This window comes from Stegodyphus dumicola, chromosome 1 (genome assembly GCF_044657685.1).
Source record: "Stegodyphus dumicola isolate Sdum_Otavi_A_Nest chromosome 1, ASM4465768v1".
NCBI lineage: Eukaryota > Metazoa > Arthropoda > Arachnida > Araneae > Eresidae > Stegodyphus > Stegodyphus dumicola.
Genome location: NC_140768.1, coordinates 295,786,973 through 295,811,775, shown reverse-complemented (window position 1 = coordinate 295,811,775; position 24,803 = coordinate 295,786,973). Strand labels below are relative to the sequence as shown.

The following is a 24,803-nucleotide window of genomic DNA, read 5'->3' as shown; positions in this document are numbered from 1 at the left end:
CTTTGGAAATTGATTAGTACCATTAATATTAGGAGCTCCTGATATAGCTTTTCCTCGAATAAATAATTTAAGTTTTTGATTGTTACCACCTTCATTATTTTTACTAATTATATCATCTATAGCTGAGATAGGAGTAGGAACAGATTGGACTGTTTATCCTCCTTTATCGTCATTAATAGGACATGCAGGCAGATCAGTAGATTTTGCTATTTTTTCTTTATATTTAGCTGGTGCTTCTTCTATTATGGGAGCAATTAATTTTATTTCTACGATTGTTAATATGCGTTCTTACGGAATAACTATAGAAAAAGTTCCTTTGTTTGTATGATCAGTATTAATTACTGCAGTATTATTATTAATATCATTACCTATTCTTGCAGGAGCAATTACAATATTATTAGCTGATCGAAATTTTAATACTTCTTTTTTGATCCCTCCGGAGAAGGTGATCCTATTTTATTTCAACATTTATTTTGATTTTTTGGGCATCCTGAGGTATATATTTTAATTTTACCTGGATTTGGGATTATTTCTCGTGTAATTAGTGCTTCTGTAGGGAAGCGGGAACCTTTTGGAAGATTAGGAATGATTAATGCTATAGTAGGAATTGGAGGTATAGGATTTGTTGTATGAGCTCATCATATATTTTCTGTAGGGATAGATGTTGATACATGAGCTTATTTTACTGCTGCCACTATAATTATTGCGGTTCTGACTGGGATTAAGGTATTTAGATGAATAGCTACTTTGAGTGGATCAAATTTTAAAATAGATGCTCCTATATCATGAAGTATAGGGTTTGTTTATTTATTTACTTTAGGAGGAATTACAGGGATAATTTTATCTAATTCTTCTTTAGATATTATTTTGCATGATACGTATTATGTTGTTGCTCATTTTCATTATGTTTTAAGAATAGGGGCGGTGTTTGCAATTTTGGCTGGAATTACGTATTGATTTCCTTTGTTTTTTGGTATAAAAATAAGAGAGAAAAAAAACAATTTTACAATTTTATTTAATATTCATTGGAGTTAATTTAACTTTTTTCCTCAACATTTTTTAGGATTAAATGGAATACCACGGCGTTATTCAGATTATCCAGATGCTTATTTATATTGAAATGTAGTTTCTTCTTTGGGATCGATTTTATCAGTATTTGCTGTAATATTTTTTGTAGTAATTGTATGGGAAGGAATAGTAATAAAGCAGTCTGATTTTATAATTTATCATGTAAATTCTTCATTAGAATGAATAAATAGAACACCTCCTTTAGATCATACTTTTAATCAATTAAGATTAATAAGTGATTAATTTTTGCCAATTTGAGGAAATTTATATTTTCAAAATGCTTCTTCACCTGTAATAGAACAATTAATTTTTTTTCATGATCATACTATAATAATTATAGTATTAGTAGGTTATATTTTATTAAGATCACCTTCATTACGATTATTATATTTAATAGAAGAAGTTGAATCTCCAGAACTAACTGTAAAGGTGGTCGGTCATCAGTGATATTGATCTTATGAGTAGAGAGATTTAGGTTTGAGAAGTTTTGATTCATATATAATTTCAAGAGAAGATGAATATTTATATTTTAAGTAGTGTTTTTTAATTTAATTATATTTTAATTTAATGATCGTGATTTTGAGAGTTATATGTTTGTAGTATTTTGGAATACGTTTGAGTAGAAGTAAATGTGCATGGAAAGAATTTAAGTATTTGACACTAAGTATTTGGAACCATTTTTAATGTTTGCGTTAGAAATTGGTAGGTGAGGTTTATAATAGATAATTTAGAGGGAAAAGTTTTTGGATATTTTATTTATTTTATATGTGCAAATGTTCATCCTTGGAAAGGGTATATACTTTTTCACGATCAGGTAATTTCATATATGTCCTTTTTACCGAATTTAAAGATTCACAAAATTTTCATGCACTTTCGTGAAATTTTTCAAATTTATGAGAAAAAAGCAATGTACATGGATATAGTGAAGAGTGTGCGCAATGCCATTTTTGTGCAATTCTGGGATGTTTTTTTAAGTAAAAATAAGTCGACGTGTACATGGTTTAATTATATTTTAATTAAATGATAGTTATTTTGGGAATTATATGTTTGTAGCAATTTGGTATACGTTTGAGTGGAAGTAAATGTGCATGGAAATAATTAAAATATTTGACACTAAATATTTGTAACCATTTTTAATGTTTTGTTATGCATTCGTTGGTGACGTTTATAATAGATAATTTAGAGGTAAAAGTTTTTGGATATTTTATTTATATTATACGTGGAAATGTTTGTCCTGGGATAGGGTATATAATTTTTCGCGATCAGGTAATTTCATATATGTGCTTTTTACCGGGTTTAAAGATTCACAAAATTTTCATGCATTTTCGTGCAAATTTTTGTAATTTATGAGAAAATAGCAGTTTAGATGGATAAAGTCAAGAGTGTGCGCAATGCCATTTTTGTGCAATTCTGGGATGTTTTTTTTTAAGTAAAAATAAGTCGACGTGTACATGGTTACTGTGTATGTGCGATTTTGAAAAACGCGGCAAGGAGTTTGCGATTCTGCACTTTTTCCCAATTTTGCAGTTAATATTTGTCATGATTAAGCAGTTTTGTTCCATAAAATTTCTAGCATAAGTGTAATTCGGCTAGTAGATTGTTGGAAAAAGTGTTGAGTAAATAAAAAGAAAAGAAACATGTCTTTACTTCGTGAAGACAAAATTACGCTGAAAAAAAAAGTAGAAGGTTGCTGTAGCAGAGTTGATTGCCAAATTTTCGCCAAATTACCATAATCCAAAGATTAACCAAAAGGTGCATAAAATTACTTTTTTAATTAAAAAAAAAAACAGAGGGTTGCTGTAGCAGAGTTGGTCGCCAAATTTTCGCCAAAAAATCGCCAAGCTACCATAATCCAAAGATACCAAATCTGTATATTGTATATTATTTTTTTATAATTTTAGAATATCATAAATTATGATTAAAATTTATCTTCTTCCCCTTCCTGGCATCCCCCCCAAAAAAACACCATTAAAAAAACTTTTACGGAATAGATTTTACAGAAACTCTATCAATTTCAAAAGCAAAATGATACAGCAATCATTTTCTCAGAAGCAAAAAATTTTTATTTGTGTATTTCTCTTTCATATTTGTTAAAATTATTAACGTTTTTCGTGTAAAGATATTATATATATCTTTATATTAAAAAAAACTAGTTTAATCTTCGGATTATGGTAACTTGTCGATTTTTTGGCGAAAATTTGGTGGTCAACCCTGCTACAGCAACCTGCTAGTTTTTGTTTGTACGCCATTTTGTTTTCACGAAGTAAAGGCATGTTTTGTTTTGTGTTTTTTTTTTTTACTCAACATTTCCAACAATTTGCTAGCCGAATTATGCTTATGCTAGAACTTTTATGGAACAAAAGTGCTTAATCATGACGAAGATTAGGTGCGAAATTGGGACAAAGTGCAGAATCGCCCACTGCTTGCCGCATTTGTACGAATTGCACATACACGGTATTATCCATGTACACGTCAACCTATTTTCACTTAAAAAAACATCCCAGAATTGCACAAAAATGGCATTGCGCACACTCTTGACTATATCCATGTACACTGCTAAAGTCCTAGCTAGTAACCTTTATCGCCGTACCAAAATGTCGCCAAACTACCTGTTACCATATACCAAAGATTAGCAAAAAAGTAATTTTAACCAATATCTTTTACACAATTGTATTTACTACATCTGGCAAGAAACAAGCTGAAATTGTGATAAGCATTGATTTAGGCCATAATTATTTGAATTATTTGTTACCATATAATAATGGAATAAACTTCTTTTATTCATTTATTTTTACTAAAGTCTGTGGTGCAACAGCCCTAGTGGGCCACGGCCTGCAGTGCCCTTTTTCTGCTTTCTTGAACTTTGGGCCTCAGAGTGCAACAGCATATGCCCTCGACAAGAGGTTAGCTTGTCGCAGGGCCCCTGGTGTTTAGTCCCCAAGTGAATTTTGTACTCATTTTATCAACCCACTCAAGGGATGAAAGACTGAGGCAACGTTATCCAATCCGGGGATTGAACCTTGGACCTGTGGTGCAGCTGCACGACATGCTAGCCACTGGGTGCTTCATTTATTTATAGCTGAAAGATTTTCAAATTTCTTCCCCAAACAAAGTGAGTAAGTAGAGAAAGCCATCTAAAAATTTTTAAATCTTGTCTATTTACTAAGCAATATTTTTCATACATTCATCATTGGTTAACTGAAGTGAACTGCATCCTATTAAAAAATTGCAGTCAAGTTTACTATGTTACTGTCCTGCAGTCCAGTTACTGTGACCTTAAAGATTGTGGCTCTTTCTTTTATACTGAATTTATAATTTTTAGAGTTATTCTTTGATATAATGCTATGTACAGGTTGCAGTGTACGATGGCTCACAGCTTCAGTCAGTACTTATTTAATTTATATGTTACAATCTTGTATTGTTTTGAATGTTAAAAAAAATATTTTTTAATTTGTTACAGAAAGCTAGATACTTCTCTAGTAAAATGGCTACTGTAATTAATCTCCAAAATTGATAAACTTAATTTCCAAATTTGCAAAATCTGCAAAGGTTTGTTGTTGACTTAATGCCCACTTGTCTGACCTATAGTCAGCCTAAGCCTACGAAATTCCTCGTGGCAAGAAATGCAAGATATGCCTGTCGTTGGCCTCAAGCACCATAGAAGTGACAGTGTGATTTTGCTCAGTTCTATCCCCAATTTTGATGGAAAACACCAAGGGGGATGGGTCTGAGGGTCTGCCACTTCACTTTCCCTATCACCAACCTCTCGAGAGGACTTTTGGCTCACAGCATATTTAGAGCGTCTCCATGCCACGTGGATGCTATAAATTTACAAACATCCATGCCTTCTATCTTCTTCATCCAGATCCTTTGGCACAGCAGTGATGCTAACCACTATACTGGTTGGGTTGCTCCAAAACAGAAGTATTTTAATTTTCATTCGGTGTTCTCACCCTGCTGTAAATAAATATCAAAGTCATTGCCTATATTTTAAAAATGCATAAATTATCAATACAACAAAGTTGATAATTTAAAAAGTAATTTTATGCACCTTTCGGTTAATCTTTGGATTATGGTAATTTGGCGAAAATTTGGCAATCAACTCTGCTACAGCGACCTTCTACTTTTTTTTTCAGCGCCATTTTGTCTTCACGAAGTAAAGACATGTTTCTTTTCTTTTTATTTACTCAACACTTTTTCCAACAATCTGCTAGCCGAATTACACTTATGCTAGAAATTTTATGGAACAAAACTGCTTAATCGTGACAAATATTAACTGCAAAATTGGGAAAAAGTGCAGAATTGCAAACTCCTTGCCGCGTTTTTCAGAATCGGACATACACACTAACCATGTATACGTCGACTTATTTTTACTTTAAAAAAATCCCCAGAATTGCACAAAAATGTCATTGTGCACACTCTTAACTTTATCCATGTACACTGCTATTTTCTCATAAATTACAAAAATTTGCACGAAAATGCAGGAAAATTTTGTGAATCTTTAAACTCAGTAAAAAGCACATATATGAAGTTACCTGATCGCGAAAAAGTATATACCCTTTCCAAGGATGAACATTTCCACGTATAAAATAAATAAAATATCCAAAAACTTTTCGCTCTAAATTATCTATTTTAAACGTCACCAATGAATTCGTAATGCAAACATTAAAAATGGTTGCAAATACTTAGTGTCAAATATTTAAATTATTTCCATGCACGTTTACTTCTACTCGAACATATTCCAAAATACTACAAACATATAACTCACAAAATCACGATCATTAAATTAAAATATAATTAAATTAAAAAACATAATTAAAATATAAATAAGCACATACATTAAATTAATAAAAATTAGCTTACAATCCTAATTACTTTAAACTAATTCATTGCTAATAACAAGTTTTCCAATAATACCATATTAATTTATTTATTCCTTACATTTATTCCTTACATGCATAAAAATAATATCCTCAAATGATTAAAAATATTAACTTACCTAATCTTCTTCAGAATCTTGATTGCATGGTGGATAAACTTTTCTTATAGATTCAATAATCCAGTAGTCAACTGGCAGTCTATTCACCCAGTAATAAGAAATTAATAAAATTTCACCCATACTCAAACGACTTTCAGCAAAACACATACCCTTCCTTACACTCTGTTTCACAAAATGTCCATTTTCACCAGATTTCCTGCACCGCCATTCAAACTTATCTGTAATATCCTTCCTTTCACACAATCTCATTTCATTCCCACATGTTGGACATTCATACTTCTCCACAATTAATCCTACACTCATACACCATTCAAGCAATTCTTTTTGATTACACATAAACGCAATAAAAATTTCGGGATTTACTTTACATAGGGCCATGGGATCCAAATATTTTTACAAATTTACCCCCTTTTCTGATTAAAGAACTGTGATTCGTCCATAAATGTCACATGACATATCTCATGATCTCTCATTTCCCTCACACAAAATAATGCGTAATCGGAACTGAGTACGTCTCGCATTATTCCCAAAGTCCTAGGTAGTAACCTTTATCACCTACCAAAATGTAGCGAAACTACCTGTTACCATATTCCAAAGGTTAGCCCACCTTTCTTATTAACATTTTGTTAAAAACATTATTTTTATTGTTAGTAGATTATGAAATTTCTAACTCGGAAACTTTTTATGTATACTGTGATCTGCATCAAAAATAAAATATTTATGTATTATCCTGTTGACCATGAAAGTGTCACTAAGCAGTATGATTTAGCACCAATTATGGATAAGCATAATGTCGCAGCACTCATAAAATCTGCACTTGCATTTCATGTAATCCCAATTGATTCTTAATAAGCCATCTTCTGTTTTTATGAACAAGTTATGTATAGGTTGGTTTTTTTTGAATCTGACGCTTAAACGAACCATCTGGTAGCTTGATCTGTCAACTGGAATGCCACAAATTTGCTAGGGGGAATACGATGACATGGAGAAAAAAAGATTCTAGGACAAAAAAATGTTCAGGAAGTCACCAATTAATGGACTTTTGGAATAGTTGTAGTCTACACAGCTGAAATTATTACAAAATGCTAGTAAAATTCAAAAATGTAAATGGCAGCAGCAACTAATAATTCAGTCTATAAAGACAAGGGAACAAACACCAAAGGGCAATGGCTGCCTCACTTCTCGGATCTAACTCCATGGGACTTTTTCGTGTGAGGTTATTTTAAATCCAAGGTCCATCTTAGTGAAGGTCTACCTTCCAAGATCTACCTTGACAGCCTTAAAACACAACATATTGTTACGAAATGTACAGGCTCAGTAAGATGGCTTCCCCGCAAAGGTAATAAAATGGCAAGGGAAAGCAGGGTTGCCACATTTGGTGAGAAATCGCCCATTTGGCGACAAAATTGGCAATATACCATGGAGAACCTTCTGGAATGAATTTTTACTGGTTTAGCCCAGAATGTTCTCGAGCACAAGCTGAAAGCTATATAAACCCTGCTGGTCCGCAGTCAGGCAGTGTGTGTCTCGTCGAGAGGGCGAATGTGTGTGCCTCGTCTAGAGTGCGAATTAGTTAGTATTGAGTTGGTGTCTCGTCTAGCGAGTCAATTCCCTGCGGAGTCGATCGAGTCGACAGCCGTGCAGTGAGCGCCGAGTGGGTCGTCGAGTGCACCGCAAGAGTCTCACGATTAGTGCAATGTCGAGAGAGCATGTTGAGCTCCGGGAACAACTGAACCGAAGAGTCGAGAGCTGTGCTTGTGTGTCGTCGAGTGCATCGCGAGTTGTAGTGTTGAGAGTCTCGAGAGCATGTGGAGTTCCAAGAACGACGAAGCAGAGTCGGGAGCTGTACCAGCACCTTCTACATACAAAGCCACGGCACAGCTGACACTACGTCACTAAAGTCGTCCTTATCTACAGAGAGAATGGTTGTCACATGAAGCCACTTATCGCTGTTATTCCCTTAAGACGAGAAAATGAAATGTAGTCCCCCCTGCAGAAGGCTTATATCATTTGGTTTTAAATAAATAAATATGTATATCTGATTTGCCCTTCATCGACTGCATTTCCTAATTTCAAATACGTATCTTAACTTTTCTTAAATAATTTTACACTTAAAATAATAGAACAGAAATTGATTTAACATACTTCAGACGGTGGTAATAAAATACATGTGTAAGATCTGGCTGTTGCTAGTTTGTTTTTTGAATATATATTTTACTAAATATCCTCTTCCTTAGTAAAAAGGCAACAATAATGCATAATGACAAGTTAACAGTTGATTAAAACTAAAAATCCCTAATCCTAAATTTATTAATCGTGTTTTATTTTTGCAATATCAGTTTTTAACATTTGCTATTTACACGTATTTGTTTAGTAATTTTCCGGTTTTGATCTTGTTCACTTCACTTCACTGAAGGATTGAATTTTGTAACCTATAATAAACCTGGAGTATGATTTGAATACTATTTTTGAGCAATATGAAAAATACTGTTTTTGAGCATATATTGGTATTTATTCAGTGTTAATTTTCAATATAGGCGCTAATATTTAATAATATTTAAGCTTTTTTCAATTAGATTCCTATTTTTGAAGAATATGTAATTGCATCTTTCTCAATAACGAAAAAGGAAAATTGCAAAAATTCAACAAACTTTACACTTGTTTGGAATTCAAAATTCTCAAGTTTCATTCTTATCATTTAATGTCTGTAACATCCCTTTTGTTTAATATGTACATATATAATTTTCTTGTAACTAGTAAATTTTTGTTCCTAAAAATCATTTAATTGTAACTTATCTAAGAATTTTTTAGCAAATGATAAATATGAAGTTGTATAATTGATATGCACTTACTGGAATTTTTTTATCAGGATAATCAGCAGAAACTTTTAAAACATCTAAATAGATCAAATACCCTGAATTTTTAGAATTGTAAGGAATAAGGAGTTTAGTGTTAAGGTAAGATTTAAAATTTTCAGAATAATTTCAGATCTTTATTAAGAAAATAGCACAACTAGGGTGCAAAATGCATTAAAAAAAGACTTATTTTTTACCTGAAAGTTTTCTACCAGTACAATTATAACTAGAAATAATAGGAAATGACACCATGTATTATAGTGAGAAAAAGGGGAGTAAATGTTTATTTAGGCAACTTCATGCTACTTACTTTTTATTACAGTAAATCCCTTTGAGAAAAAATAACTTAGTACAAATGTATGAGGCCTTACAGCTGGGAAGAAATGAAAGTACTTTTTTATTCTAGTTTATTTTTTATAGAGTTATCAGATGCATTTTTCCCTGTATATGTGCAACTATATTTCTTTGACAGAATTAAACATAGAATATAATAACAATAATATATTAGTAAATATCTATAAAAATTAGTCATCTGGAATTGTATTTGACTACAAATTGTACATACTTCCTTCTTACAGTTTAAAATTAATGTAACAAACACATCTGTTTCAATTAAAATAAGATTAGAAATTTCAAGATATTGATTTTAAAATATAAACGAAAGTAATATTAATTGACAAAGTATTTTATCTTCAAAAATGAATACTCTTTAGTTTATGATGAAAAAGCTTAGTATATTATATAACAGACCTTAGAGCTTTAGCACTTTTCTATGATAATTGCAAATATTTCCCTCTTTTTTTTTTTTTTTTTTTTTTTTTGAGTGTAAGCGTGCATGCATTTTGGAATAGGTGGCAAAGATTTCACAACACAAATAGAAAAAGCACTTTTTTATTCAACATATTATACACATTCTGCAGAAAATATTCATTTAAAAAAATGAATTACAAGTCTGAAAATATTAAGAAAAAATAGGTTAGTTTCATTATCTTATATTGTACCTTAAACACATAACATATTTCATTTCTGCTACATACATAAACTATTTTTTTAATGTTTTCAATTTCCGTTGCTTAGTTAAATTATTGCTTAAAAGATTATCATTTAACTTTTTGCAGTAATTATTTAGAAAAATATTTGTTGATGATAGTATGATATTTTTCAAAATAATCTGAGGGTTATGAAGTTTTGCACAGTCATTCAGTTCCAAAAAAAATTTTCATGAAGTAAATTTAAAGTAATTTTACACACTGTATCTCGTGGATTAGCCGAAAATAAAAATTTTTGCTCATATTCATCTGAAATTAGTTTCTTCACAACAATAAAATTATATATAACAGCATGTAAAATATCAGGATGAGGATAGTGGAGAGACGACTTTTGTGACGTCAGAACGTTCAAGCAACCCTAGAGCCTTGGCTTTGTATGTAGGAGGTACTGGCTGTACTCCGGAAAGCAGTCGGGTGCTTTGCAGGAAGCTGTCGCCACCGTGATAGCCTGATAACCTGAAGGCTGTGTCGCTGACAGCATGTTAATAGTAGTTCATCGACGACTGTAAAACAAGTTCTGGAGCTGTCCTGACAATACTGGTAAATAAAGTGTGTTTCGATACTTCATCAAGTGTCGTCGTTATTCACTCCAAATCTACAAACCCCGTATGAACGTGAAGAAAGAAAATAACGTAACAATTGGTGTCAGAAGAAAGAAAAGAAAAACGCAACAATATCCTGTGCTATACAGAGCATTCCTGGTGAGATGTTACATTTAGCCATTGAGAATGTTGCATACATTATGCAGTGTATGAAGACAAGAAGGGTAGTCACATAGAGGTCTATGCCCTTATTGAGGAAGTGTTTTAATAAAAGGCTATGGTATACTGAAAAAATAGTCTCTATAAACCTTTGTGACAGTTCATTTGTAACATTTAATGTTGCACTGAAATTTCTTTTTTATTCCTTTATCTAATTCTAAGCTGTGCAGATTACAAGAGTGCTGCATTTCCTCCTTGTAGTGAATTTTGGAACTAATTTTTTTTTTTTTTTTCACAAAATCTTTTCTCCCTTGCAACCATTAGTCCTCCTATCTTGTTGGCATTTCAGTTGATAGGTCAGTCTACAGATGGCTCTGAGTAGTGTTAGTTTATTTTTTTTTTAAACATATACATTAATTTTTATTACTGTATTTTTTCTTACATTCTGAAAAAGTGAATTTGATGGCTGTTCAATCACTTTTTTGATTGTACTCAGTTCATTTACAGTTGGTTGAGAAAATTAGAGAATGTGGAGTAGAACATCTGGATATGGCTGACAGAATAACAGTAGATTAGAACAATCACCACTGGGGCTCATACCACTCTAAATAGAGCTTCTAGTAAAACTAGTGGGCCTAACAAAACAGTAGCAGTTTAGGAAAGTAAGTTTACGAAGTGCAAAATCAAATTGTGTCGATTACTTTTGCAACAATGATTATGTGGTGGATTGTGCATAGAGACTGATAAATGTTTTATTGTAAGAGTAGAAATGTAAGTGTGGTTCGGAATTCTGCGGGAAAGTTCAACACAGCTTTGACGGGATATCTGTTAACTTTCGTGATTTGATGGCTTTCATGGCCGATGGATAATATGTAAGTACCAGTAAAATTCTCAAATGGAAATATGCTTTGCATTATTTGGAACTACTCTTACATGCACCCTCAAGTCACCAAATTTCTTGCCACCGAGGTGCCATATTACTATATAAATTTTTGTCTACATTTTGAACTTTAAGCCTAAAATGTCACCAAAAATGCGGTTTTTGCACTTGCAGAAACCACATTTTGAACACACAATTTAAGCTAAAAATTAAAAAAAAAAAAAAAAAAAAAATTAGATAGCAAAAACATAGTTTCTAACCAAAAATATTTGACAAGAATCCATGTACACGATATGCATACATGCAATATGTTTTAACTCTAAAAAAAATCTACGAATTGCACAATCTAAGCAGCGAAAGAATCTATGAACTACACACACCTCACTTTAATAAATTAACATAACAATAATAAATTTCAAAGACTACCATGTACACAGCATTCTGTTTCAACTTTAAAAAACATCTTCGAATTGCACAATCTAGGCACTATGCACTAATCAACAAAATAAACTAACTAAAATAAATTTCAAACAATTAAAAAAAAATAATAATAACGACAGAAATTCATACTAAAAGAACAATGAACATAACATTCTACAAAATAAGAACAAGAACTTACCATGAATGAATACTTTTTCGAACAGCAGAAATACGAATTTCATGCTGCCTTTAACATGCCGCCACGTATTCACTATCGTATTTATATGACTGACAGACACATTATCCAGAAAATTCATACTATGGTTCACAAATAAATGTTCAAAACCTTCTTTTCCTAAATCCCTGTAAGTTTTCCAGCCATCCGAAAAAATAGTCGTACAAGGCTCAATCCACTCTTTAATACACTACATCAGCATTTCCTTACTTGTATCATGCACAGCCACTAAAAATAATCTCCCAGACTCTCTTGCAACCACATCTCTCATTGCAACATTGGCCATTTCAAAATACGAACCATTGATTTAGCAAAAGAGTGTTCAATGTCAAAAGGGTTGCGATACAACATGCAGTCGTGCAAAAAACCAGTGCAAAACACATATCGCCACATTCGGTGATCTTAAGGCGCATTACTTTTTCAATTTATAACATTTTACATTCTGAAAAGAAATATGCAAACTAAACCTAGAGCTTTCAAAGTGGGAATTCTTTCATTTTGAATTCGTTTATTTTAATTTAAAAGTTTAATTTTGTCATTTGGCAATGTTAAGTATTGTATTTATTTATTCAGTGCTAAGTCATAACTGAGAAAAAAAAATATTTTTTATTGTTTTAGCTGATCTAAGTAAAAATCTTGAGAAGTCAAAAATATTGGTAAGTACAGATTTCTCATGCATTTGTTTAATAACTGCATAAGAGATGTTCTTATTAGAATGATCGTATATGCTTAATTTCATTATATCTTTATATGGTAGAAGTTCAATAATCTGGCATTCAGTGGTTGAACTTATTTGACAATCTGCGATACATGTCCTCAACCTATATGCTGTCTGAGGGCAGTGCAAACATGTCATTTAGTAGCACTATTTAGAAACATCCGGAAATTGCTTCAAAGTCTTTTTTTTTTTTTTTTTTTTTTTTTTTTTTTTTTAAGGTATGTATAACTGATAATTAAATAATTTTAAAAATGGACTTTCCCTTTTGGGACTCCTTGGTTTTCTGCTAAGGACCTTTCTGTCTTGAACAACTGTAGGGCTATTTCTCTGACTTCTACATTCTTTCCAAAAATATAACACACCTAACACAGTTATAAAAGTATGAGAGGATTTTTAAGTACAAATATCAACATTCATTGAGCAAAATTTATCAAGTTATGCCTGTAGTGTTGAAGAAATTATAAGTTCAAGTCATATAAAAGCAGTTTTCGTTATTGCTTGGAAACATGTAAAGAGTGAAACTTGTAAGAAACTTATTGAAAATTATTACAGAATATTAAGGAGCAAAATACTTTTGAAGAAGGAAAAAAAATACATCAATCCTATTATCATTTGCTTTGAAATGCTGAAAAGCCTTAATCTACTGCTCAGTTAGCCCTGTGGGTCAAAGCCAAATATTCATTTCATATATAACAGCTCTCTGTTCAATGCCCTACAAAGCAAACCAAGAAACAGACTTTAGTCTTACAGAAGCTAGACGGATTATCATTTGTTTTTGTTCATTGAGTTTGCCAGCTTTCAGTATGTGTGTGAATAATCAGAAAGTACCCATAAATTTTATAATTTCTGTTTCCTACCTGAATTAGTTAATTCTTTTTTAAGTGAAGACAATTTGCTAATGATTAATGTAATTTGGACTATGCAATTTAATGTGGCATATTTTCTTGAAGGTATATTTATGTAACTTCATTATGAATATTTATGTCCTTTTAAAATATGTTTTTAAAACTTTAATTTTTCAGTTGGCATACATTTTTTAAATTTATAAATATAATTATTCTATAATTTGTTATGTACTTATATTCGACTTTGTCAAATTTCAGTCTTATAACTTTGATTTTGAACAAAAGAGAAGGAAGAAAATTATTGACCAGACATGCAAATTTTTAAAAATAAACCAGAGTATTGCAGATATTCAACCTGCCTATTTGGATCATTTTATTGTGGATGATGCGAATAAATTAATTTATTGCTTTGTACCCAAGGTAAAATCAAATAACATTATTGTTTTAAAATATAAATTATTTTTTCTTTTAAATCTCTTTTAAATGTTTATATTATGTATCTTTTCAATGTACACTGCTCAACATTGAAAATGCAACACCAAAAAGGAGTGATCAGAAATTTATGACAGTGTCTCACAAAAGTGATGGGACACTTGTGCTTTACAAAAAGAAACTGTAATAAAAAAAATTAAAAAAACATGTAAAAATTTTTGTGGGTGTGTTTCATACTTAAATTTAGTAACAATTATTACATAATATACATTTTCTCAAAATATTAAAATATTAATTTAATAAAAATACAATTGTTTAAAACGGAGCAACAGCAGATAGACGATTTTAAGAGGGGTATGGTGATCAGACTGAGAAGGGCGGGTTGGTCCTTACGTCAAATTGCAGCTGATACGTACATGGATGCGAGCACGGTGCATCGGCTATGGTGAACATGTTTGGAACAAGGAAATGTGGGAAGAAGGAAGGGTGCAGGTGCAGCCAGAGTGAAGTCAGCACGCGTGGATCAACTCATCCGCCGATAAGCTGTGGCGGTCCCGCAAGTCACTCGTACTGCGATTCTGCAGCATGTGCAAGATACCGTGGATGTTCTTGTGTCGACCAGAACCATTTCCTGTCGATTGGTTGAAAGTGGCCTGCACTCACGGCATCCATTAAGAAGATTGCCATTGACCCCACAGCATAGACGCCAACGTTTATAATGGTGCCGGACTGGAGCGATGTAGATGACGAAATGTTGTGTTCTCAGATGAGTCACGCTTCTGTTTATCCAGTGACAGTCGCCGCATGCGTGTGTGGCATCGACGTGGAGACAGATCTAATCCGGCAGTAACTGTGGAATGCCCCACCGTGCAAGCACGTGGCATAATGGTTTGGGGCACTATTGTCTACGATTCCAGATCACTTCTAGTTCATATTCAGGGTACTATGATGGCCCAACGATACTTGGATAATGTACTGCAGCCAGTAGCAGTCTCCTACCTTCAGGAGCTGCCTAATGCAATTTTTCAGCAATATAATGCCCGACCACACAGTGTTCGCATCTGCCAACATGCTCTGCAAGGTATACAGTTGCTTCCCTGACCACCATACTCTCCTGTCCTGTCACCAATCGAACATGTGTGGGATGTGATCGGACGCCGTTTGCAGACACTCTGCCCCTGCCTTGTTCAGAAGAGGAACTGTGGCAAATGGTTGAAAGAGAATGGAGAGCCATCCATCAGGACACCATCCGCGTTCTTATTGATTCTATGCGTAGATGTGTTTCTTCGTGCATCGCTGTCTGCGGTGGTCCTACATCCTACTGAGCCAACACTGTTCTCGCTCTGTATTCTGACTATCATTTTGAAATAAATATCACTTATTGCTGCTTGCTGTCTCTGTCTTTTTTCCAAATTTCATCACTTTCTGACCATTCCTTCTTGATGTTGCATTTTCAATGTCAAGCAGTGTTTATATCCTTCTTCTTCTGAATCTATTTTGAACATATTATTATTATTTTCTTGAGGGGGCTAAAATATGTAATTTCTGCAAGATAAAAGATATAAAATCTGATATTACTTAATGAAGTTAAAAATCTATCTTGAGTATAAAAATTACAGGGTACAGTCAGCTTCCGGTTAACAAGTAATACTGAAGATTAAATCCGTGATTAACTCAAACTCATGGTCAATCCAAAGCCAGTTAAAAAATCAAAGAGGAATGCCATTTTCTATTATAATAAAATGAAAAATCTATGAATATTTGAGCCCGTTTTGCACAGCACAAAAGATGATAAGTCCAGAGCTATGGAATTTGGAACATATGCTGCATAAACAGTGAAGATGCACTTTGAAATATTTTTTTTAAAAAAAATTAAGTTTACATTTTTAGCTCAAAGGAGTGTTAGCCCAGAAAGGCTATTTGTCTTGAAACGGCATTTTGTGTCGGTTCACTATAAGCGGTGTTTCAGTTTTTAAATTGTTGCCACCAAATATTATCACCCTGTATTATATTTAAAGAAATTAAATTATGAAGAATCTGCATGAATCTCACATTGTGAAAAAATGATGGTACCTGGAGCCATGAAATTTTGAATAATGTAATCCTCCACCCGAATATTGGCACCTGGAAGCCCGAATTTTTAATTTGTTTTATTATCTATTTCATATTTTGTAAAACTTATTTTTTATTAACTAACAAATTTTTCATTAACAAACTCATTGATTTCAAAGCAAGCAAAGCGACGTATGTGGGGGAAAAAAATATCTCCAGTGCACAAGACTGTCTATCAGAAATTCTAAAGATATGTTATTTTTAAATACAGTCAAAAGTCGTTAATTCGGACACCCATAATTCGGAATGATCTATAATCCGGACATCAAAACTAAAAACTTTCTGCGCATGCGCCGCGTTGACACATGCGCAGAGGCGTTCACGCGTGCGCGTAAGACCTTTTACGACTGCGCATATGAGTGTGCGCAAGTGCAGAATACGTTTTCGCGTGCGCATTTTATGTATAATGGACGTATAAGCTAAATAATTATCTATTTCAGTTAATGTTGATGATTGCGTTGTTCCTTAATTTTCGAATTGCATCCGGCTTATTATTTTTTGCAGACTGTAAGAGCAATTTTATAAAAGTAAGCTTAAACTTTCGATTATATCAAATAGAATTTCCGATATATATTTGTTAATATGTAAAGGATCTAAAGCGAAAGTATGTTTTGAAATCCGAAATCTGTTTATCAATTTCACGCTGCTCGGCGGCGGGCGCGTAATGAATTGGAAGTTGATTTGTCAGCACTATCTTTATCTCTAGCGCAGATGTTTTTATTTTATTTGGCTTATAATTCCTTACCAAATGTAGTATTTCATCTCGATATGCTCCGTCTTTGATATGATTTAAAACAAGTTCCTCGTCATTATAATTCGCTTCCGATAGCGAAGAAAAGTGACAGAGGTTATTGAAAACAAAAAAAATTTCGATTGACAAATTAGTCGGTGTTCTTGACACAGCAATTATAGGACTTGAACGGCGGAACTTTGTAACTGAACAAGAAATTATGTCTGTTTAATAGAATTAAAGAGAAAGTATTATCACATGAAACGAAGCAAAACTTAAACAACTTACATTGAAAGAAATGTTTAATAAAGTAAACAAATAAATATTAAGCTTTTTCTTTTTGCAAATTTTGATACCCTTTAGATCATAATTGTTCTTTATTTCATAAATTACGGTTTCATATTTTTAATTTTAGAATTTCTGCATGCCATCTTACGAGATTTAAACTGATGATCTATAATCCGGAATTGCCGAAGTCCCGACGAGTCCGGATTAACGACTTTTGACTGTATTTTGTGATATTGCTGTTGGATTGAATTTTGTGTGGTTAAGTGCGAAGAACATGATATTTAATAAATAAAAGTAACATACAAACCGTTAAAAAAAAAGCCCCTTTGGGTGTATAAATTCTGAAAGCTTTCAATTTTTTTTTTTTTTTTTTTAATATAATGTTGAAAAAATTTTTTTACAAATATTGCTTAACTCTCTGGCTGCTCATCCCGCGATTTCCATAGGCAACTCAAATGTAGCAAAATCTGCTCATCCCGCGATTTCCGCGGGCATGTCTTTTTCTTCCTTTATTGAGGAGCGCATCCCGTTTAACCATCGAAATAAATTATATACAGTATTTGACGTATAGTTTACGTTTTGGCCAACATATATCGTTAGTTGTCCACTAAATCGCGGGATTTGAAGGTACTTGCTATTACAGCTCAAACTTCACTTTTTGCCGCATTTTTCTTACAGAAATGGCTGCTAGAAAACATTCAGCGATTATTTTGATTATTTAATAAAATTGTTGAATATTAGTTCGATTTATTGATTAGATTTATAATTAAATTGATTATTAATTAGATTTATTGAATCTGGCGCGAAGACTGTGAAGTTGGACTTTGCCTTGAACCCTGTTTTGAACTCTATCGTACTAAACTGCATTTCTAAGGTATTTTTTCCTCAGTGCTTCATATTTTCTTAAAATTTATACATTTTACTTTTTTATATTATGTAATAAATATAAATTAACTGTAATTCGATTGAAATTTATTATTATTATTTTTTTTTTTTTTTTTTTTTGATAGCATCTGAAATTGGTTTTTCTGGCAACTTAGTTTCTCATGATAAAAATCTATATAAAAGTGTTTTCTAGAAAGAAAAAGTGCATTTTTCAACTTTCCAATATATATAGATTTAAAATATGAAAAAAAAAAAAAAAATTACACATTTTTTGAAGCGATTTCGGTCCACAAATTGAGCAGTCAGAGGGTTAATGAAAAAAACTAAAAATCTCGGAATTTTACCGTTTGCACCTTCAGGTAGAGTAAAAAGAATTTTTAAAATTAAATTTGTACCGAATTTTGGTACTTACGTATTAACACCACCGCTGCAGAAGTTGTGCCGATGCGCCAATAAAGAGTAATCCTGTAGTTCACACGCAGTTGTCTTTTGGATTCCTTTTTGCCTTGTTGTTTGCTGATTTTTTGCACAATTTTTTAGTCGTATGAAAATGCGTCTTTGGGATTTGCCAAGCACAGAAGATGCAATTTTATTTTTTTCAGAAGCGAAATATTTTACCAAAAAAATGAAAATGTACCAACTCGCATGATATGAAACTTTATTTTGGTAAATGTACATTTTGGAAATGTAATTTAAGACAGTGTGATCAGCAAGGACTTAGAAAAGACAACTGGTTTGAAGGAAGCCAAATTCCATTTTGTTCAGCTTTGAGATTCATATACTGCTAGTGCTAGGAGTTAACGTCGATTAAATTTTGTGAAAAGCAACTTGATTTATCGGATAAAACTGTTATAGATTGGAACAATTACATGCGTGAATTATGTGTCTTGGATATGGAGAATAAACCAAACAAGAAGGTAGGTGGACCAGATTGCATTGTGGAAATTGATGAAAGTTTGTTTACTAAGTGTAAAAATAATTGTGGTCAAATATTACCCGAAGAGTGAGTGTTTGGTGGTATATGTAGAGAAACAAAATATTCGTTTATTGTCACTGTTCCTAATAGAATTGGCTCTACCCTTCTTAATAAAACTATTGAAAGCATTGCAGATGATAGCATAATTTATTCGGACAGTTGGAAAGATTACCAAATAAATAGAATAGAATAAGGATTCCTACATGCTAAAGTTTCCAAAGGTTTGACTTTCTGATTTCTGATTATTTTCATTATTATCATCATTCTCCAAATTTATGGAAGGTACAGAATCACTGTTGCTATGTTCATAATTAATTTAGTTTTGTTTTTTAGTCACAGGTAAAACATCACTGCAACCCGGCAAATCTATAAAGCACTCGTTTGCCGCGTAAATGACAATACAGTTCCCACCAAGCATGAAAGAAGCAACAGCATTGATCATGTTTGGCAGCAAAGAAACAATAGTACTCCCTTACAATGCTATAAAACCTGTAGCGCCATCTAGGTGCAAAATGAAATGTAAAATATGAGTACTATTACAGTATTCTTAGCCTACACAGAGAAAAAGGTGGGATACATATTGAAAATAAGAGAAATAAACTAAACGTATGCTATTTTCACGGGACCCGTATTACGAGACTGATTTCATATCCTGTGGAAATCATGGCCGCCGTATGCGGAAGGTTAACAGTCCTTGACCTGTGACACGGAGCCCAATCTGCATGAAAATTAATCATCTGTGAACATCCATGTTAAGCTTCAGCTTCTCATGAAACAAATTAAGGTACCAACTTCCGTTTATAGTTGTTTTAGGTGGCAGAAAAAACAGAGCAGCATTACCAAACATTGCACCCCATATCATTTGGCGTGGAGAATGTTTCACAGTTGGAGTTATGTATCTATCAACTTTCTTGCTACTGTCATGTGCAGAAAAGCCAACTTTAAGCTGGGTCATTATTTTTGCACTTTTTACAAAAGTAAGTGAAGGATTTTACCCATTACAAAAATAACTCAACAGCACAGTCTGTGACAAAATCCAATAGACAACTAGTAATAAATCTATCTATTCTGTTCACAGGGATTGTAAAACAAAGCGCATCATGTCTGGCTCTATAATATAATGCTACTAGAGCACTTTGTGTAAGTAATTCTGTAAAGGAGTTTCCAATGAGAAATCGGAAATTGAGAAAAGAAAATGATATTGAAACGGAAATTGAGAAAGAAACGAAGCCAACTTTAAGCTGGGTCATTATTTTTGCACTTTTTACAAAAGTAAGTGAAGGATTTTACCCATTACAAAAATAACTCAACAGCACAGTCTGTGACAAAATCCAATAGACAACTAGTAATAAATCTATCTATTCTGTTCACAGGGATTGTAATACAAAGCGCATCATGTCTGGCTCTATAATATAATGCTACTAGAGCACTTTGTGTAAGTAATTCTGCAAAGGAGTTTCCAATGAGAAATCGGAAATTGAGAAAAGAAAACAATATGCCATAAACCCATGAGCCATGAATACTGTAAGGCAAGTCAGAAAATGTACAGAAGTATGAATAAAGGATATGTCAGAATGCTGACAAGAAATATCATGCCATGATGAATATATGCAAAATACAGTTCAACAAAGATATATAAATACAAGAAAGTGGAAATGAAAGAAACCTATGCAAAAGGAAAAGCAGTGAAATATATACAGTATGTACAAGAAAGTATGTGTAGAAAATAGTCATGTTGGAAAATTGCTGTTCAAAAAATGAACCTCAAATGGCCAAAGATGTTTGTTAAGTATAATGTAGTTGAAAAGATTAATGGCATTTAAATGGCCACAGTTAAGTGCTTTTATGTAGAAATCTGTATTAATTTTATTTATTGCAGTAGAGTGTGTCAGATGCAATCAACTTATGAGATAATGCAGTAATCTGTTAAAAGGATGAAATGTGTTAAAGTACTGAAAATCGGCTACCAGTCTTAAACTTTTGCAAATGACTGTATATATATTATGGAATTGTATTATAGTATACCTTAAATTTTGTTTTGCATGAAAGTTTTTTTATTTTTTTATTTATTAAACCATGTATGTGCAATTGCTATTCTATAGACATACAATTCTGTAACATTTATATGGTTAATGGTTTAATGCACATTTATAAACTGAGACTATAAAATATAATACTTTGTTATAATTACTTGTTTCTTAGGTATTGCAGAATGTGATTTTTTCCCCCATCTGTTTTTTACAGGTTGCATGTACAAATTGGAAAAGAGTCTTATTATCATTACGGAATTCTGAAACAAAAGATCCTCTATCCATAAGTGGCAATGAAACACACCAAGCAAATGCATTTCAGACATTAAATCTGTATTCACCAGATGAAATTCAACAGAAATTAAGACATTATTGGAAATTTTTTTTTGTTAGACATCCATATGAAAGGATTCTGTCTGCATATAGAAATAAATTAGAGGAAAGTTATGTGGATTACTTTAGGACTCGTTTTGGAACTGAAATAATAAAAAAATTTAGAGTTAATCCTTCAGAAGAATCATTAGAAAAAGGTCATGATGTCAGATTTGTTGAATTTATTCAGTACATTACAAGTCTGAAGGTAGATGATTGGAAGAAAGCATTTAATGAACACTGGAGACCTATATTTGATTTGTGCTTTCCTTGCCATGTAAACTATGACTTTGTAGGTAAATATGAGACTCTAGAGAGTGATGCAAAGTATATCCTAGAAAAAACTGGTATATCAAAATATGTTCAGTTTCCTGACAGATTACAAAGTTATAAAAAAACACCTACACGGAATGTTATGCAAACATACTATAGAAATATATCCACTGAATTACACAGAAAACTTTTTGAAATATACAAAGAGGATTTTACTTTGTTTGAATATGAATCATTGTATTTATGATCTAACTTGTATTCAAATTGAATATGAATAATTATATTTATGATCTAACTCATGTTCAAATTGAATATGAATCATTATATTTATCAAATTGAATATGAATCATTATATTTATGTTCTAACTCAACTTGCATATTGTTATGTAAATTCTCATCTGAATTACCATACGTATTTTTATCAGACAAATCATACACAAAATGCCATATTTCCCCCTTTTAATCATTTATTGAGTTATTAATTTTGATGTACTATTTTTTATATATGGTACAAAGTAGCAATCATCAAAATTTTGAATTGTCATTCTATACTTATATTATGTACATATATATTAAAACATTCTTACAGGTTTGAAATATGTTATTTGTTAAAATATCTGGATGCTTTTTCTTTCGTAATCAACTTTTATTCAGAAATAAATAGATGCTAAATGAGAGGTGCCTTAGTGAACAATATTTTTAAGGGAATTGTGCCTGTATTAGCATTATATGAGCAAAAACCACAAAATCTCCCACACAGCCAACCTATTTACTGGAATTTGAACTTAGTCAAACTGCTGGTGTTCAGCTGTTTTATCACTCAGCAAAGGTAATATCACCTTATTATTTCTTTGAACTTTCATTTTGCAATAATATTAAATGTACAGATGTGTTAAAAATACTTATTCACAGTGTAGAGTCTTTGTCATTGACATTAATGATTTCTTCCCAAACTTTAAAAACAGAAATAAGGAACATTATGCTATTTGTATCAAACTTCAAACACATGATATATTAAGGTATCTCTCAAAAGCAGGTGGCAGGGGAAGAAGAAAATGAGACCCTCAGATTTCACCCTTCCAATGGCTAAAGTCAAAATTGAGATGAAAGTAGCCCATGTGTGTTTGCCTGAATTAAGTCATCCAATCCAAGCTTGATATGTACCATTCATATGCAGTTTTCAAACTGAGATTTGCCTATCAGTGTGCACAAGATAGTAAACCATGGCCCTAGTTAAAGTTTACTGTGTTCAAATAATACTTCTTGACTCTCAGCTTATGTAAAGTGGACATATGCAAATGTCGTTTTTGTGTAACTTTTTAACCTTATTCCGCACAACATAGTAAAGCATGGCTGCAGTTAAGGTTTACTGTATTCAAATAATACTTGTTGACTCAGCTTATGTAAAGCTGACATCATGCAAATGCCATTTTTGTATAATTTTTTAAAACTCTATCCCCCCCCCTCTGAAGCTCTTGACTTGTTCATATTGCTTTCAGAAGAATTCAGATACATTACAGGTAATGCTGAGTGTTGTAAGTTGACTGGAGATTTTGTTCCATCATTTACTTCAACATTCAACAACAGCCACCTTCTGCATGGATTACTAATTCTAGATAGAACAATTGTTTTACTTAGGTATTTTTTAAATCCAATTGTTGTCATTCAGCTTGAATCAAAAAATTTATAGTAGCAATTGATATCTTTTGATCTTATTGGGTTGACAATCAGAGCTCTGCCTTTATGTCCCATCCTGCTGAAACCAGATACATCCTTCTGTTATTTGTCAAACCTGTAATTGTGATGCAAATATAAATGTCTGTTTTGAGAGAATATTCCAAAAGTTTTGATTAGCAATAAAAAAGTACAGAAAAAACTGATCAATGCTTATATAAAAAGAGATCTGTGAATGTAATATCAGCTAGTTACTCATTTATGCCAAATGTACATATTTTTGTTTTATAACTTTTAATCTATGCTTATATGTAAAGTATTTTTATACTTTTTTTTTATTAAATATAGCTTGTAAATATATACCGTTTTATATTGGACTATATTATGTGTTAAAATTTGCCTGGTGTTAATAAAGTTCTTCAAGAAAATGAACAAGCTCTGTCAGCAATCTATTACTTAGATTTTTTTGTTTGTTTATTTATTTTTTGGTTTTGCTCTTAAGAAAACTGCATTTAAAAAAATCGAAATAACCAGTTTTGTTTTCCGACATTAAATGTCTTTTATTTGTGATGATTCTCTGACATAAAATTTGTTTGATCAATAACCCATCAGTGAGAAGCACTTGAATTCATATGACTTTTTTAAACTTTCTAAAAATGAAAACATTATGAACTCTCAAGTACAGTTTTTAAAATCACTGTTTAAAATTGCATGATTTTTCTCAAAAGAAAATTAATATTTTCTGCTAAAAACATCTATAGATTATGAAACACTTGTTTTTATAAAACCATTATCATGTGGCCTTTTGATTCCATTGTTAGTTAAAAGCCTAATCTCTTAACTGAGAGCTTTTTATATTTATATTGTTTTTTAAGATTTCATTTCAAAATGTATGAGTTAAGCAGTTTTCAAACAATAAAACAATGTCCACCTTTTTTTGAAATGTTAATCTTTATATATATATATTTCATCTGGGGATTAAATACCTCTTTCTTATGTGAATTCAGTTAGTTTCATTAAGACATAACAATCTAAAATGAATAAATATCATACTTGACAGAAGAATCGATACAAGTTTTTTTTTTTTTTTATATATAGCATATAACCTACACGGTCATGATATACCAAGCATATGCTAAGAGTATATAAAGTATTAAAATGCACATGCTGTGCCAGTAACCAGGTTGGAAACATATTTTAAAAACTAGAATCAGTCTAAAAAAAAACAGAGGAAACTCATTTAACCTAGTGATTAATGAAT

The 24,803-nt window shown here is 32.0% G+C and overlaps 1 protein-coding gene across 1 annotated transcript; it reads left to right on the top strand.

Annotated features, from left to right (window-relative positions):
• The first annotated feature begins 785 nt into the window (after positions 1-785).
• LOC118190428 (carbohydrate sulfotransferase 11-like) lies at positions 786-23,997 on the top strand. The gene is made up of 5 exons (XM_085810382.1): positions 786-797; positions 4,054-4,180; positions 12,826-12,863; positions 14,029-14,190; positions 21,438-23,997. Exons 1-5 carry the CDS (start codon positions 786-788, stop codon positions 22,113-22,115), a joined length of 1,017 nt encoding a protein of 338 aa, XP_085666508.1. The 3' UTR covers positions 22,116-23,997.
• The last annotated feature ends 806 nt before the right edge of the window (positions 23,998-24,803 follow it).

Excerpts from the sequence above, each read along its gene's own strand:
- LOC118190428 (XM_085810382.1), top strand. Across the intron at positions 4,181-12,825 it reads AAATTTCTTCCCCAAACAAA|CTGATCTAAGTAAAAATCTT; the intron begins GTGAGTAAGTAG and ends TTATTGTTTTAG. Across the intron at positions 12,864-14,028 it reads TTGAGAAGTCAAAAATATTG|TCTTATAACTTTGATTTTGA; the intron begins GTAAGTACAGAT and ends GTCAAATTTCAG.